A 17,217-nucleotide genomic window follows, 5' to 3' on the forward strand; every position below is an offset into this window, starting at 1 on the left:
TAGGCAAAGCTAACCCTTTAAGATTACCTGGGTAGGCCGAGTTAGGTTCAATGCAATTTGCTCCACTGTGGAGTAGTTGGACTGTCCTAACTTAGTAGGATCCCAGGCGTAGGTAAGGTTTACCAAGGGATACTATTTACTAGAAAAAGGGTCAAGTATATTATTTACTGGGGGGCCAACTACCACAGGGACTACCTACAGGGGGGATAACTACATGGGGGGGGGACTACCTAGTGGCAGATCATAATGTGGAGTCATGCTAGGAGAGCAGTAGCAATGGGGCAGCGTGTATCGGGGGACCACACAGGGGTCATCAACTATAGGATACTACACAGGGGGCATTTACTATAGGGAGACTACACAGTTGGCTGCTGAGACAACACAAAGGGGGCCACCTATTATATAGGGACTGCAAAGATGTGGCCAGGTGTGTGGGAGCAGGATGCATGGACAGCCCCGGGTACATTTAATCTTTTATTGGGGCTACCTACAGGAGCATTACCTACATGGGAGATACACTTTACTTGGGGGCTAACTACCAAAGGGACACACCTAGTGGAGGAATTAACTACTGGGGAAGGGGGATTGCTACATGGGGGATACTATCTAAGGTAAGAACAGAGGGGGCCTAACTACTATAGGGAAGAACAGAGACGGCCCATCTACTATAGGGAAGAACAGAGAGGGCTAGCTTCTATAGGGAAGAACAGAGGGGGCCTAGCTTCTACAGTCATGGCCAAAAGTTTTGAGAATGATACAAATATTAATTTTTACAAAGTCTACTGTTTCAGTTTTTATGGCAATTTGCATATACTCCAGAATGTTATAGAGAGTGATCAGCTTAACAGCAATTACTTGCAAAGTCAATATTTGCCTAGAAAATGAACTTTATCCCCCAAAACACATTTCAACATCATTGCAGCCCGGCCTTACAAGGAGCAGCTAACATCGTTTCAGTGATTGCCCCAGTAACACAGGTGTGGGTGTTGATGAGGACAGGACTGGAGATCAATCTGTCATGATTAAAGAGGATGTAACACCAGGTACATCCTCTTTAAGCTGAACCCATGGATCAAACGGCGCCGTCACGGGGAAGCTGGTGCCGAGGTCCGTTTTAAGGACCACGGCCCGATTCCCGTGCACGGCGCCTTTCTATGCACCGGAACAGGCTGGTGCTCAAGCACTGGAGGTAGGCCGGCCCCAGTGGGAGGGAATTTCCTTCCCTGTATGACGCGGCTCCCTTAGAAAAACGGACCGCAGCACCGGCTTCCCCGTGATGGCGCCGTTCGATACGTGGGTTCAGCTTAAAGAGCATGTACCTGGTGGTACATCCTCTTTAAAGAGGACCTGTCACCCCCGTGCCGGGGTGACAGTTTCCCGACCCCGTGCTAGAGCACCTTATATGTACCTGATCGCGCCCGGTCCCGCTTCTTGAGACGGTCGGTGACGGAGATTTCAGCGCCCGAAGCCCGGCATGCGTGCTCCTGAGATGAGTCCAACTCTCATAAAGAATGACTGGTGAGTGCGACGCTCCGTCATTCTCTATGAGCGTCCAAGAGCACCTTGCCATAAAGCAAAGGTGATAAGTAAATAGCTCAGGGAACACAACATAGAGATTTTGGGTCCATGGCCTGGAAACTCCCCAGATCTTAATCCCATTGAGAACTTGTGGTCAATCTTAAAGAGACGGGTGGACAAACAAAAACCAACAAATTCTGACAAAATGCAAGCATTGATTGTGCAAGAATGGACGGCTGTCAGTCAGGATTTGGTCCAGAAGTTGATTGAGAGCAGCCGGGGAGAATTGCAGAGGTCCTGAAGAAGAAGGCGCAACACTGCAAATAGTGATTTGCTGCAGTAACTCATCTAACTGTCAGTATAAGATTTTGTTACTCATAATATGATTGCAATTATATTTCTGTATGTGATAAAAACATCTGACAAACACACGTAAAAACCAGAGGGCAGAGGATCATGGGAAAATATAATATTCGTGTCATTCTCAAAACTTTTGGCCATGACTGTATAGGGAAGAACAGAGGGGGCCTAGCTACTATAGGGAAGAACAGAGGGGGCCTAGCTACTATATGGGGGCACAGAGATGGTAATCTGAGAAGTTAGGAGCAAATTTTTTGATGCAATTGGTGTCAATCTCATAGGGGATTATTCAATTCTTCTAGGACAATACCATGGGGTTATAGGTGGGACTATCTTATCAACAATGTAATTACTTACAGAATATATATGTGACTATATTTACATCTCTATTCCTTAGACCTCGTGTTGATCTTCTGTCAATGGGCAGAATTATCGTATTCTGTCAGGAAAACACCGGGCAGTAAGATTGATGTGTAGAATCATAGAACAATAGTCGCCCATGTGATGCGGTCTGTGAATGAGATGGAGATTCCGAGGACGCTCTTGTTGTATATAAACCTGAACATTTCCATCTCCTTCACTCCAGCTATAAGATGACGCCGTCTTGGATCCTCCTTCTCTCCTTGGTCAGTCTTGGCCAATATGGAAGCAGAGGGAAGATCTTCTAAAGAAGGAGGAGGACTGCCGTAGAGTCGGGGGTAAAATCGTCTTGGGAGAGAGGAGGCCAATAGGAACCTGATGAAGATAAAGGAAGCAGAAATTAACCAGTCCTTCAGTAGCGGCATCTTCCCTGCCAGCATGCACTTCTTCAAGGCCCGGGGGTATATAGAGAAGAGCCATGTGTTCAGTATCCTCCGAGGGATGCCCAAAGGTGAGTGGTGACTTCTCTGGGCCCTGCCCTAAGTCTCTGCTACAGATATAACACAGTACAGCACATGAATTTAAAGGGGTACACGGCGGAATTTTATTTTATTTTTTTCCAAATCACCTAGTGTCATAAAGTTATATTGATTTGTAGTTTAATTCTATTTAAAAATCTTCAGTCTTTCAGTACTTCCAGCTGCTGTATGTCCTGCAGGAAGTGGTGTATTCTCTCCAGTCTGACACAGTGCTCTCTTCTGCCACCTCTGTCCATGTCAGGAACTGTCCAGAGCAGGAGAGGTTTTCTATGAGGAATTGATTTGAAATAAAAAAATAAAAGAAAGATTGACGAAGTTCCCCTTTAAGGGGGCCTATCCAGGTAGTGCATTTCTCTACTGTAGGGTCGGTGTCGATACACTTGCAGACACCATCTGTACTCACAGCTACGATGACCCATCTATTTCTGGCCGAGGGCACCGAGTGCCATCAGTTGATTTGGAAGAAATTATTTGCTGGAGCATCCCTTTTAGGGTTTTGTAAGTCAAAGACTTTTATGAGGGGCTTGAGGCTGTTCTGCCAGTGCTGGGTGACTTCCTGCAAGTCTAGCAGGTGGGTAAAAACTCTCTTCAAAATTCTGTATATATAATGTATGGGCCGCCTTGTTAGTTTCTACATTGCACTTGTCAAGGTCATGAGATGGACATTACATTAGATACATACAGGATATTCTACCACCCACAGGGGGCGCTCTGCACTTACATGACCCGGAAATAGTGAGGGCGGACTGGCTGGTGAAGAATGCCTCATATCAACTGGACTGTTACATCTGCTTCTCCAGCATGGGGTCTGTCAGCTGGTGGGGAACCTGCCACCCGGCTGCCCGGAGTAGATTCTTCTATGGGAAGAGCCTGGCGAACATCACAGAGTTTGATAGGTCAGTGATGGGATGAGAGAGTCCTGGACTCTATTCCTATCCTAGTCAAGCCTCCATCTTATCTCTCTAGGGGTGGAACGTTTTCACCCAATATTCCTGTAACTTCTTCAAAATTATTTTGCCAATATTCTTGGCCGATCCCAGAAACCATGTGCGACATCTGCTGGTGTTTCTCTGCAGCTCTAGCATCACAAGCGTTTTTTTTTTCTCTTCTTATTTTTTTCAATATAATATAATCTCTAAATTATATTACACTTGTGGTGTCCCACCAAGGGTGTTTCAAGTCTTCACACCCTTCGCAAAAGTCTGTACTCTAAAGTAGAAGTGGTACTGAATTTGTACTCAAGTTTTGCCACTAGATGTCACTGTTATGTGTATTGTGTACCTATGTATTGTACGGCTGGATGTAACTAAAGGGTTATTGTTTTAGGATATGTGCACCAATGGGAGTTCTTTCTCTTTTCCTCCTATCTCTATCCATCTCTTTCTCTTGCACTCTCTTCTCGCCCACTCACAGCACACCTTCTAACTGCTGTAGAAGTAAGTCACAAGGGGAGAGGAAGTGTAGACAAACCTTAGTGAGTCTTACTCTGGCTTTGGTAGAGGAAGGACGCAAGCCAGATTGGTCCCTGTAGTAGCCAAGAAGGGCCCTGGCTCCTGCCAGGTCCCCTGTGGACAGTCTTACTCTGGTCTCTATAGTGAACAAAGGCACATGAAACACCTTAGCACTCTTTTCTTGAAGGCAGCACTTCCACACACGATGCAGTGCTGAACGCACTCTTAGAGAGGTCAAGTCAGGGATCATCCCAACCCATGCCTAAAAGAGCAAGACAGTATCCTGAAGAAAGAAGAACTGATCCAGATAAAGCAAAGTTGCTAGGAGCCTGCGTACTCTATCTCGCAGCGTGGGTGTAATCGGAAAATTCGGACCACTCTGCTCATCCCAGGTAACAAGGTCTGGGGCTTGGACGAGGACCCTCTAGGACGAGTCGACCAACACTGGTGACCATAGGTGGTGCAAACACCAAAGAGTCAAAACACGGGCACAAGTATTCTCTCTACTCTCAAGTATCCTACTTACTCTCCTTCTAAAGTTCCGGCAGAGCACACTTCTACCCTGGGTTGGGACTCTCTCGACATCCTCCTTTCTACTTCTCAGAACTTCTACTACCTCTTAGCACGCAACTCAGTCGGCACAACTGTATCTCTCGCTCACAACTTCCCAGCACAGTTCTAAAGTTACTAAAGATATTATAAGGTCAAGATCTTAATATAAATCACTGTATTGAGTCTTCCTACTGTAAAGAAGAGTTTATTTATTTTAACTGGACTCAGTGGTTATTCGCTAACCTACACAGCCATTGCTTCCTCCTTGGTTCATTTCTCCTTTCTGTGGGTGGCGGTACCAATAGTGCGGGTGGGTCACAACTGCACTCCGGACCACCGTGATAAGCTCCTAAGGGACCCCCCTCATATCCCGGCAGGTCACCGACCACAGGGGAAAGGATAGAGCCAGCTATTTAAAATAAAAGAAGGTGTGCCAGCATACCTGTGTGCCCAACCGGCACTGGCGTCAAGACAACCTAACATCTGGCTGAGCTATATTCCAAACCAACCACCATAGAAGTCACGTCACACGCTACCACCTAGGAAGTGACTGGGCGAGCGTACACCACACTGCTGTATGTCCTGTATGTCCTGTATGTCAGCTGCTGTATGTCCTGCTGTGAAGTGTATTCTCTGCAGTCTGACACAGTGCTCTCTGCTGCCACCTCTGTCCATATCAGAAACTGTCCAGAGCGGGAGAGGTTTTCTATGGGGATTTGCTGCTGGTCTGGACAGTTCCTGACATGGACAGAGGTGGCAGCAGAAAGCACTGTGTCAGACAGGAGAAAATACATCACTTCCTGCAGGACATACAGCAGCTGATAAGTATGGGAAGACTGGAGATTTTTAAATAGAAGTAAATTACAAATTTATATAACTTTCTGACACTAGTTGATCTAAAAGAGTTTTTTTGCTGGAGTTCCCCTTTAAGCTGCCCATTTTCCAAGATGTCTTCTACTGTCTGTCTGTATCCCTACCTGCAGGAAACCTTTTAATCCTTTTAATTTCTGTAACTGGTAAAATTCCCTTAGTTTTCTTTTATAAAACCATAAAGGGGTAGAGGCAACCACTTCTTCTAAACCCTGTTTCTTTTCTTTTCTCTTTTTTAAAGGCTCCAAACTTCTACCATCAGAAATTTTGACGTTATTTTGGACCGAGGTCCATGTTCTGCCTGGCCCACTTCCAGTCCATCAATAATATTAACATTGGCTGTTCTAGCTTCTGATTCTCTGATTCTCCCTGATGATGAGCTGCAGCTGGGATTCCAGGGACAATAGTTTAACATTTGGGGGTGCAATGTCTACAACCCCCCCCCTCTTCCCCCAGGTTCCATCTCCCTCCCTGTAAATCTCCTGTTCTTCCTTCTGACTGCTGCATCGGTGTAGATTAAGCCCAATTAGGATGGATTCACACTACGGAGTCCGTGCAGATAAGTTCCGGTGGATTCCATGGCCTGTACCCGTTGACGGCGGCGTGCATATCCGCACGTGCCATAGACACCATTCTATGACTGGACGGATTCCACTCTCCGCCAAAAAAATGTCAGTTCTGTTGACGCCGTGAATGGGTACCAGCCATGGTACCCTACCCTAAATCTGTAAACCAGAGAATACTCCAAATCTCTCCACCACTTCAGACACATATCCTAACTAGCTCTTCCCTGGGTTATCGATGAAAAGCAGCAGGTTACCGGCATATAACCAAGTCTCGTCCTCTCTCAATCTCTGTCAGCTCTTATACCTGCCGCCAGGCTCAACCACTATCCCTGACGGGGACCTCTTCTCAGGACACAGTCCCAATTGACTTCCACCACTGTCCTAGAATTCGACTACATAGGCTTAATCATTTTTAAATACTTTTAGCCAAAACTGAACTTCCACAGGAAGTCCCTGACCACCCACCCAAACGCCTCGACTGCGGCAAGAGACAGGATGGAGATGAGACGAGAATACTCCTAGATCTTCCTGGGATTAAACCCTTTTGCTCTTTATAGATTATTTATCGCTTTCCATGGTCTATTAAAGAACACCTTAGCATATAAATGTAATAATGTTATCGGATGGTACAAGCTTACCTCTATATTATTATATTCTGATGCGTAACCTGACGCTGCTGACGGACACCCCTGAGCTGGATCACCCCTCCAAATACGCAGTATGGGGCAGGTTTGGGAAGGCTTATATCACTGACTCCGGCCTGCGCCCCCGTATACAAGCAGTATATCTACAAGGGTCTCCGAGAATTCTATGAGGGCAAGGTCCAGTACATTGAGCTGAGGACAATGCTCTCCCCGGTGAATGTCTTCATTCTACGGGTAAGAGGGTCCTGCAGGTCCTCCTCTTGGTGTCTGATCTGCATAACCAGCCTGGTCATCAACTCAGATGAACCATCAATGTTTAGCTCCCAAGGATTGTCGTATGACTTCTATGAGGCATTTGTGGGCCTGGTCGGCTTAAAGGTCGATCTGAGGACTCTCAAACAACTGGCGATCAACTCGATTTAGTTTAGTGAAGTCTTCACTCGCCGGTTGTTAGCCATGTGGCAATGTAAAGTCTGAACGTAGTTTTAGATAAATGCAATTTAGGGCCCCCCTTCTGTTCATGTCATGGGTAACTATGGCCAGTCCTCATCCTCCCCGCCTGTGAATGCTGAGGTGGTGGTGGTCCTGAGCAGGTTGTCACCATCCAGAAGACAGAGCCGATCAGAATCCCCCACTATGGGCAGTTCCTTAGTACCTGCACCCTCGTCTCCTGGGTCACCCGGCTGACATCTACTATTTCAGGTTCAGCGCTTTGTCTCTAGCAAAGAAGAAGATATTGAGGGACGTCTGGAAACAGAAGTGGAAGAAATTTGTGGACGATTTGGCCAAGTAGACTTAGAAGACAATATGAGATTATAGGACATGGTGTCATGTCCAGAAATCTGCAGGATAATAAAAGAAGGGGAGAAAAACAGTATAAAAAAAACAAAGTATAAGTTCCCAATAAACAGAATATTAATAGAGAAGGTAAAGATGATGGTGGAGGTTCTCGGGGGGATCCCAGTTTCTTCCCATTGTCTATACCAGGGAAGAGGAACCAGCCGCCCTCCAGCTGTTGCAAAACTACAATCCCCAACATGTCTGGATGGCCAAAGCTTTAGCATGATGGGTATTGTAGTTTTGCAGCAGGTTTCCCTTCTCTGGTCTATACTGATAATGTACCGCAGCCCGTGTGTCTGGGAAATAGATTCTAAGCTCTTAGGTAGCAGGGACACATGAGAGTGTATATGTTCCTATACAGAGTTGCTATAAACTTAATAAAAGAACCTGTTTATATGTCTAGGAGAGTGGCCATACTTCAATCTTCAGTACACACCTCGGTTTCATTTCCATTATTTACACCTGGAAAATACAAAGTATAAAGCGATCAGCTCTCGGCCGCCCGGACCTCCTCTACTACATTTGTTGGCTGATCTCTGGCCCTGTTACATGGAGGGGTATCGTCATGATAGATGATTGTTCTGTGTAATAGTGCAGTATCCGAAGTAGGAAAAATAGTGACAGATAGTGATGTCTACACGACTAGGTCATAGTGTCTCCAAAGCAGTAATGTAACATCCTTTCCTGGCTGTGCACCAACGATGGGCCCGGTGTCTGAGGTTTTGAGCTCTTGGGCTAGTCTCCCTTCCCAATAGTGTTCCCGGTATATAGTGATCCGCTCCTTTAAGTGCTGATGAACCCTTTACTCGTTTTCAGTCTTATCAACTATGTAACTATGTATGTAGCTATGTACGTAACTATATATGTAACTATGTATGTTGCATGTCTCAGTTCCTTAGACCTCGTTGATCTTCTGTCCATGGGCAGAATTATCGTGTTCTGGCAGGAAAACAAGGACATAGCAGAGTGACCGGGCAGTAAGATTGATGTGTAGAATCCTAGAACAATAGTCGCCCGTGTGATGCCGTCTGTAATGCGGTCTGTGAATGACGTGGAGATTCCGAGGACGTTCTCATTGTATATAAACCTGCACACGTTTCCATCTCCTTCACTCCAGAGGTAAGATGTCGCCATCTTGGATCCTTCTTCTCTCCTTGGTCGGTCTTGGCCGCTCTTCTCCAATATGGCAGGAGAGGGAAACTCTTCTGAAGAAGGAGGACTGCCGTAGAGTCGGGGGTAAAATCGTCTTGGGGGAGAGAGAAGTGGAGGCCAATAAGAACCTGATGAAGATAAAGGAAGCAGAAATGAACCAGTCTTTCAGTAGCGGCATCTTCCCTCCCAGCATGCACTTCTTTAAGGCCCGGGAGTATATAGAGAAGAGCAATGTGTTCAGTATCCTTCAAGAGATGCCCAAAGGTGAGTGGTGACTTCTCTGAGCCCTGCCCCAATTCTCTGCTGCGGATATGACACAGTACAGCCGGGAGTTTAAGGGGTGAAAGAATGTTTTTCCAAAAGGGTTGAAGCTGTTCCATCATTCCCGGATGCGGCCAGTGATTGGCCAAGTGGGCATTTTCTGCATGTCGGCCAGGTATGTATCCCTTTTAAAATGTATCCTTCCAGAAAATTCCCCTATGTGTATTCTGTATATATAATGTATGTGCCGCCTTGTTAGTTTCTACATTGCCCTTGTTAAGTTGATGAGATGGACATTGGATACATACAGTATACGGACACCAATGATTGTTTTCCTTCTACCACCCACAGGGGGAGCTCTGCACTTACACGACCCGGCAATAGTGAGGGCGGACTGGCTGGTGAAGAACGCCTCATATCAACCAGACTGTTACATCTGCTTCTCCAGCATGGGGACCGTCAGCTTCAGGTTTTCTAAGCCGGCCCCAGAGGGGAACCTGCCACCCGGCTGCTCTGAGTGGATTCTTCTTGAAACTTACCGGCAGAGCCTGGAGAACGTCACCGAGTTTGATAAAAGGTCAGTGATGGGATAATATGAGAGCATGTTCTCACTGTCACGAGGCTCTTCTATTCACTGGGGACATTATTTGGGGGCTATGCTTCCGTTGTAATTATTACGTGGGGGCTGAGGACGTTTCTCGCACGTTTCTTTATTACAGTCTAATGTGTAACCTGACACTGCTGACGGACACTCCCGAACTGGATTATACATCCAAAGACGCAGTATGGCGCAGGTTCGAGGGGAATTTTATTGCTGGCTCTGGCCTTATCTTCTACGCCCCCGTATACAAGCAGTATATCTACGAGGGTCTCCGAGAATTCTATGAGGACAACGTCCAGTACATTGAGCTGAGGACAATGCTCTCCCCGGTGAGTGTCTTCATTCTACGGGTAAGGGGGTCCAAGCAGTCACTTTCTTCCTCCCATAAGACTCCAGGGGTGGATGGTGCCTAATAGATTGTGTCTGAATATTTATCCTCCTCCCCAGTTATATGAGCTGAATGGTACGACCCACGATCGCGACTGGTCAGTGGTGACTTTGAGAGATGTCTCCAATCAGTTCAATCAAGACCATCCAGACTTCATAGGAATGAAGTTAATTTATACCATACACAGGTATCCCAGTTACTGCAGCACTTATACTGGTGGGGTCTAGAGCTCATCCTGAGCCTGCTGGTTCATTGGTGTCAGGGATGGATATCTGGTTTGCTGACCAGTCAGGTGACAACCAACAAGGCCTGCTGTATTACCAGACATATCGAGGTTGCCACTCAGCTTTCCCGGGGTCCCGGCAGGTAGACACTTTTAGCTGCACCGTGGTACAGATGTAGGGGGGGGATAACCAGGTAGACTGCGGTGTTGTAGTTGAAATCCGATGTGCCTTCCCCTTCTAGAGAAGAAAAACTTTCTGTAGTGAAGGAAGCCGTTCAGTACGCAATACAGCTCATGCGTCGCTTCCCAGACATCATGGCCGGCTTTGATCTGGTAAGAAATATCTCCCTTTGACTGATGTGTATACATTCATAAATATATGTACAATTTTTTTTTTTTAACTGATTTGTTGCATTCCTCCTCGCTCCCCCTCCCTCCTGTTTGCTTGATAACAGGCAGGTTTTGGCACTGGAAGGAAAGGGGATCGAGGAGGAGGCGAGGAATGCTCAGACCCAACTCCTGGACACCTGCCCCCCTTGTAGTGTACGGACACAGGTTATAGGGGATAATTTTCTGAGATGGGAATACCCTTTTAAGATATGAGCATGATATGAACCTTTTTGGGGCTCCTCTAGATTAAACCCTTGATATTTGTCAGTGACAGTCTCTTTCTTTTTCAGGTTGGTCAAGAAGATGCCGGTAAGTCGCTGTACGAGCTGCGAGAAGCCCTCACTCTCCCAGACAGGATAAACGCCAAGCTGCCGTATTTTTTTCATGCTGGAGAGACAGGTAAGTAAATGAGGTTATGGTGTCATGCGTCCTTGTCATTCACTGTAGAAGAAGAGGAGGAGGTGCAGCAATCAGGGTGGAGGTCTAGTGAAGATAAGGGTGTGTGGTCTAGTGGCGATCAGGGGGTGTGGTCTAGTGGCGATCAGAGGGTGTGGTCTAGTGAAGATAAGGGGGTGTGGTCTAGTGGCGATCATGGTGAATGTCTAGTGGCGCTCAGGGGGTGTGGTCTAGTGGCGATCGGGGATGTGGTTTATTTAAAGGGGGAAGGTGTCAGACTTAGTGGTATAGCGGAGTACTGCCCATTAAGGACAGCCATTGTGTGATATTTCATATTTTCACTATAGGGCAGAGGTTACTGGTTTACAGACATGTCCTGGTGACTATATCACTATATGCTGCTGTTATCATCATCAGACTGGCAAGGTACGAGCGTAGATGAAAATCTGCTGGATGCCTTGTTGCTGAAAACTTTAAGGATTGGTCATGGATTCGCCCTCCTCAAACACCCTGTGGCCCAGGAGATGTCTCTGAAGAGGAAGGTTCCTGTCGAGATCTGTCCGATCTCCAATCAGGTCAGATATAGTGCCGCCATCTTGTTTCTATGTGACCAAGGACACCATCCCTGTATAACATGACCTATACCTCTCCCTTGCAGGTCCTCCTCTTGGTGTCGGACCTGCGTGACCACCCTGGGGCCGTTCTACTAGCTGAAGGTCATCCTCTGGTCATCAGCTCGGACGACCCATCCATGTTTGGCTCCCAAGGATTGTCGTATGACTTCTATGAGGCGTTCGTAGGACTCGGTGGCTTAAAGGCCGATCTGAGGACTCTCAAAAAGCTGGCGATGAACTCGATAGAGTAAGTAATAGTAGAAGCTTTGTTGGTCTGGATACAAAATTGCAGTTGATATTTTTTGAGGGGTGTGACTTATTGTAAGTGTGGTCTGTAGGGGGGTTTCTATTGTGGGGGTGGTTTGGCTGGTCGCTAGCGTTTTGTCCCCCCCCCCCCCCCCCACACACACACACAGAATTTCTATATTCTCTATATTGTCCTTGTTGTATGGACCTTACAGTTATAACAACACAAAGGAATCATTATAGACCCCAGTATTAGACCCCCAGTATACAGTATTATAGAGACCAGTATTAGGACCCCAGCATAGTATAGACCCCAATATCAGGCCCCCAGCATCCGGCCCCTAGCATAGTATATACTCCAGTATCAGGCCTCCAGCCTATGACACACCCCAGTATCAGGTCCCCAGCATATTACACACCCCAGTATCAGGTCCCCAATATATCACAGACCCCGGTATCAGGCCCCTAGCATAGTATATACTCCAGTATCAGCCTCCCCCAGCCTAGGACACATCCCAGTATCAGACCCCCAGCATATTATATACTCCAGTATCAGGCCTCGAGCAAATTATAGAAACCAGTATCAGGCCCCCAGCATATTACAGACCATGGTATCAGGCCCCCAGCATATTATATACTCCAGTATCAGGCTCCCAGCATATTATAGAAACCAGTATCAGGCCCCCAACATATTATATACTCCAGTATCAGGCTCCCAGCATATCACAAACCCCAGTATAAGGCCCCCAGCGTATTATATACCCCAGTATGCCACTGCCAGCTGACAGCTTTAGACAGCATCCTTTTCACTCCCCCTTTACCTTTTTCTATGCTACTGCGAGCAAACGGGGTGAAAAGTGGTCTTTGAAGCTGGACAGAGAAGATTATTAAGATAATGATTACAGAGCAGTTACATCTAGTGACTCACAGGAGGTGTCTTCTCTGATCGGACTTCCTCTTCTTCTCCATCTGGCCCGGCCATCATGAAGACTTTTCCTGGCCTCTCTCTGCAGGCTCTGTCAGACAAACATTTTAGGCTCTTTTCTCCAGCATCATATTTGCCTCTATTTAAAGTCCCCATCTGTATTGCTCCACACTGTATAAGTGCCCACTTAATGCTCTCATGAAGAATTTAAGCCCAGTTTGGGTCCTCAAATAGTACTTAGCCCCCCTCTTTGCCCTCACATAGTAGTAAGACCCCCACATCTGTACACTCATATAGTAGTTAAGTCCCCTATCTGCCTGCATATAGATGATAGCATAGCTCTGTGCCCCAATATAGTACTTAGGGTCCCTATTAGTTAGGTACCATAGCCCCCCTACTATGAAATATGTAGTTGGGACCCAACTGTAGAATCCCGGTTAGCCTCCCCTCCTCTCATGTAGGCATCTCCCCTGTGAGCCCCTCCTCCTCCCAAGTAGGCATCTCCCCTGTGAGCCCCTCCTCTCATGTAGGCATCTCCCCGTGAGGCTGAGCCCCTTCTCCTCCCATGGAGGCATCTCTCCGTGAGCCCCTCCTCCTCCCATGGAGGCATCTCTCCGTGAGCCAATCCCCTTCCCATGGAGGCATTATCCCTGTGAGCCCCTCCTCCTCCCATGGAGGCATCTCTCTGTGAGCCCCTCCTCCTCCCATGGATGCATCTCTCCGTGAGCCCCTCCTCCTCCCATGTAGGCATCTCCCCTGTGAGCCCCTCCTCCTCTCAAGTAGGCATCTCCCCTGTGAGCCCCTCCTCTCATGTAGGCATCTCCCCTGTGAGCCCCTCCTCCTCCCATGTAGGCATCTCCCCTGTGAGCCCCTCCTCCTCCCAAGTAGGCATCTCCCCTGTGAGCCCCTCCTCTCATGTAGGCATCTCCCCTGTGAGCCCCTCCTCTCATGTAGGCATCTCCCCGTGAGCCCCTTCTCCTCCCATGTAGGCATCTCCCCGTGAGCCCCTTCTCCTCCCATGTAGGCATCTCCCTGTGAGCCCCTCCTCCCATGTAGACATCTCCCCTGCCCCCCAGCTATGCAGGCATCTCATCTGTTTAATTAAACCAAAAAAAGCCATACTCACCTGCCTGCATCGCTCCTCCTGTCCCCCAACGACTCATCTCCCTGCTCTGCATGAGTAACGTCATTTGTACCACTGGAGATAGAAGGGGAGAGCGACCTCTTGTGGCCAGAGGCAGATACTGCCTGCAAACACAAGAGCTACTGTCCTAGGAACCATTTAACTACGGTATAAACACTGGGGAAGGTGGGGCTTCACGGGACATGATTTATTAGGGACTCTTTCTCCAAAATCGAGACAGCCCTGGCAAAACCAGGACTGCTGGCAACTATGCGGCCGTAATGCAGTTATTGGCCATATGTCAATGCAAAGCTGGAAGTAAATATATCACCTAGGGCCCCCTTCTGTTCCTGGTAGAATTGAAGGGTCACATAACTATCATCCTCCTCGTCTGTGAATGCTGAGGTGTGGGGGGGTCCGGAGAAAGTTGTCACTACCCAGATGACAGAGCCGATCAGGATCCGCCACTATAAGGAGTTCTTTAGTACCTGCACCCTTTCACTCCTGGGTCACCTGGCTGACATCTACTTTTATTTCAGGTTCAGCGCTTTGTCTGCAGCAAAGAAGAAGACATTGAGGGACGTCTGGAAACAGAAGTGGGAGACATTTGTGGATGATTTAGCCAAGAAGACTTAGACGACAATATGAGATTATAGGACATGGCATCCATAGATTGTGAGCTCCTAGGTAGCAGGGACACATGAGAGTCTTTACGTTCCCATACAGAACTGCTATAAACATGTCTTAATAAATGAACCTGATTTTACGTACAGAAAGTGGCCATGCTTCAATCTTCACTACACGCCTCGGCTTCATTTCCATTATTATGTATGAACCGATCAGCCATATCAATGTTTTGATCAGTCTGGGTCTGAGTGTTCACACCTGGACCGATCATGAGAATGAGAAGGGAGACTGCACGACCTGGAACCATCAAAACTTTTTGCATGTCTCTATGTCTATGTTTACATGTCTTTTTTTTTGTAGTCCACATATACAAGTCAAACCTTACAGAGATTTTAATAAGAAGGATATTGATTGATCCAAGGGCGGCGTTGTCATATTGCTCTACCTCAAGGGGCCACAATGAGACTGAGGCTATGTTCACACAACGTCAAAAAAATAGTGTAAACGTCATTATAACTTTCAAAATCTAAATCAGCAGTGGATGTGATATAAAGCAGGTTTGCAATTTACATTCATTATTTATTTATTTTTTAGTTACCATGCTTTATAACAAAGCCATACTTACTGTATCCAGGTCCAGCCTCCTGAAGGCTGCTATATAACAGCTATACTTACTGTATTCAGGTCCAGTCTCCTGAACGCAGCTATATAACAGCCATACTTACTGTATCCAGGTCCAGCCTCCTTAAGGCTGCTATATAACAGCTATACTTACTGTATCCAGGTCCAGTCTCCTGAAGACAGCTATATAACAGCTATACTTACTGTATCCAGGTCCAGTCTCCTGAACGCAGCTATATAACAGCCATACTTACTGTATCCAGGTCCAGTCTCCTGAAGGCTGCTATATAACAGCTATACTTACTGTATCCAGGTCCATTCTCCTGAAGGCTGCTATATTCCAGCTATACATACTGTATCCAGGTCCAGTTTCCTGAAGGCAGCTATATAACAGCTATACTTACTGTATCCAGGTCCAGTCTCCTGAAGGCAGCTATATAACAGCTATACTTACTGTATCCAGGTCCATTTTCCTGAAGGCAGCTATATAACCGCTATACTTACTGTATCCAGGTCCAGTCTCCTGAAGGCTGCTATATAACAGCTATACTTACTGTATCCAGGTCCAGTCTCCTGAAGACTGCTATATAACAGCTATACTTACTATATACAGGTCCAGTCTCCTGAAGGCTGCTATATAACAGCTATACTTACTGTATCCAGGTCCAGTATCCTGAAGGCTGCTATATACCAGCTATACTTACTGTATCCAGGTCCAGGCTCCTGAAAACTGCTATATAACAGCTATACTTACTGTATCCAGGTCCAGTCTCCTGAAGACTGCTATATAACAGCTATACTTACTATATACAGGTCCAGTCTCCTGAAGGCTGCTATATAACAGCTATACTTACTGTAACCAGGACCAGTCTCCTGAAGGCAGCTATATACCAGCTATACTTACTGTATCCAGGTCCAGGCTCCTGAAAACTGCTATATAACAGCTATACTTACTGTATCCAGGTCCAGTCTCCTGAAGGCTGCTATATAACAGCTATACTTACTGTATCTAGGTCCAGTCTCCTGAAGGCTGCTATATAACAGCTATACTTACTGTATCCAGGTCCAGTATCCTGAAGGCTGCTATATACCAGCTATACTTACTGTATCCAGGTCCAGGCACCTGAAAGCTGCTATGTAACAGCTATACTTACTGTATCCAGGTCCAGTATCCTGAAGGCTGCTATATACCAGCTATACTTACTGTATCCAGGTCCAGGCTCCTGAAAGCTACTATGTAACAGCTATACTTACTGTATCCAGGTCCAGGCTCCTGAAGGCTGCTATAAAACAGCTATACTTAAAAGCCCGAATTACACGGGACGACTGGAGGAGCAAACATATGCTGTCAGTGCTTGTTTGCTCCTCGTTCCCCGCTCGCTGCCGCCATTACATGTAAGCGGGTGAGTCCGGGGGGGGGGTTGGGATGCGGGGAGCTGCGGGGGCTTCCCGAGTGATTGCTGGGCAGCCCATAGCATATAGCAGCGGTCTGCTGCTGCTTCTACGGAGTGACGGCAGCAGATCGCTGCTAGATGAGTCGTTTGTCTTTCAACATGTTAAAAGACAAACGACTGCAATGATCAGCTAACATCGTTCATGTCGGCTGATCGTTTCCTTCTATTACACGGGACGATTATTGGCTGTAACGGCTGAAAATCGTCTCATGTAATAAGACCTTGACTGTATCCAGGTCCAGTCTCCTGAAGGCTGCTATATAACAGAGGACTAAACAGGTGCATGGGTGTGGTGGAACCTGCTGTCAATCACCAGACACCAAGTTCTGGAATCAGACAGTGTTCAGACAAGGTACATTACTAACAATATGGTAATAATGTCCTGACTCATATTGCCCCCTGTGACCCCATATAGTAATAATGTCCCCTGCTGTGCCCTCCATACAGTGAAACCTCTATGAGCCAACCAGCCAATTTTGCTCAAAAAAATTGGTCT

At 46.9% G+C, this 17,217-nt stretch overlaps 1 protein-coding gene and 1 pseudogene across 2 annotated transcripts; both read left to right on the plus strand.

Moving 5' to 3' along the window:
* The first annotated feature begins 1,381 nt into the window (after positions 1–1,381).
* LOC138787636 (adenosine deaminase 2-like) lies at positions 1,382–8,677 on the plus strand (annotated as a pseudogene).
* Position 8,678: 1 nt separating this feature from the next.
* Positions 8,679–14,781, plus strand: LOC138787521 (adenosine deaminase 2-like). 2 transcript variants are annotated; one of them, XM_069964863.1, is made up of 9 exons: positions 8,679–9,116; positions 9,465–9,690; positions 9,833–10,043; positions 10,162–10,289; positions 10,568–10,658; positions 11,006–11,114; positions 11,529–11,686; positions 11,770–11,972; positions 14,559–14,781. In XM_069964863.1, exons 1-9 carry the CDS (start codon positions 8,825–8,827, stop codon positions 14,653–14,655), a joined length of 1,515 nt encoding a protein of 504 aa, XP_069820964.1. In that variant the 5' UTR covers positions 8,679–8,824; the 3' UTR covers positions 14,656–14,781. The 2 variants fall into 2 exon arrangements, with proteins under 2 accessions (XP_069820964.1, XP_069820972.1); XM_069964871.1 differs by having other exon boundaries at positions 9,025–9,288.
* The last annotated feature ends 2,436 nt before the right edge of the window (positions 14,782–17,217 follow it).

This window comes from Dendropsophus ebraccatus, chromosome 1 (genome assembly GCF_027789765.1).
Source record: "Dendropsophus ebraccatus isolate aDenEbr1 chromosome 1, aDenEbr1.pat, whole genome shotgun sequence".
Lineage (NCBI taxonomy): Eukaryota > Metazoa > Chordata > Amphibia > Anura > Hylidae > Dendropsophus > Dendropsophus ebraccatus.

Bases quoted from the DNA above. Each gene is read 5' to 3' on its own strand.
- LOC138787521 (XM_069964863.1), top strand. From the start codon at position 8,825: ATGTCGCCATCTTGGATCCTTCTTCTCTCCTTGGTCGGTCTTGGCCGC. The intron at 9,691-9,832 runs GTCAGTGATGGG...TCTTTATTACAG, and splicing joins GTCACCGAGTTTGATAAAAG to TCTAATGTGTAACCTGACAC. The intron at 10,044-10,161 runs GTGAGTGTCTTC...CCTCCTCCCCAG, and splicing joins TGAGGACAATGCTCTCCCCG to TTATATGAGCTGAATGGTAC.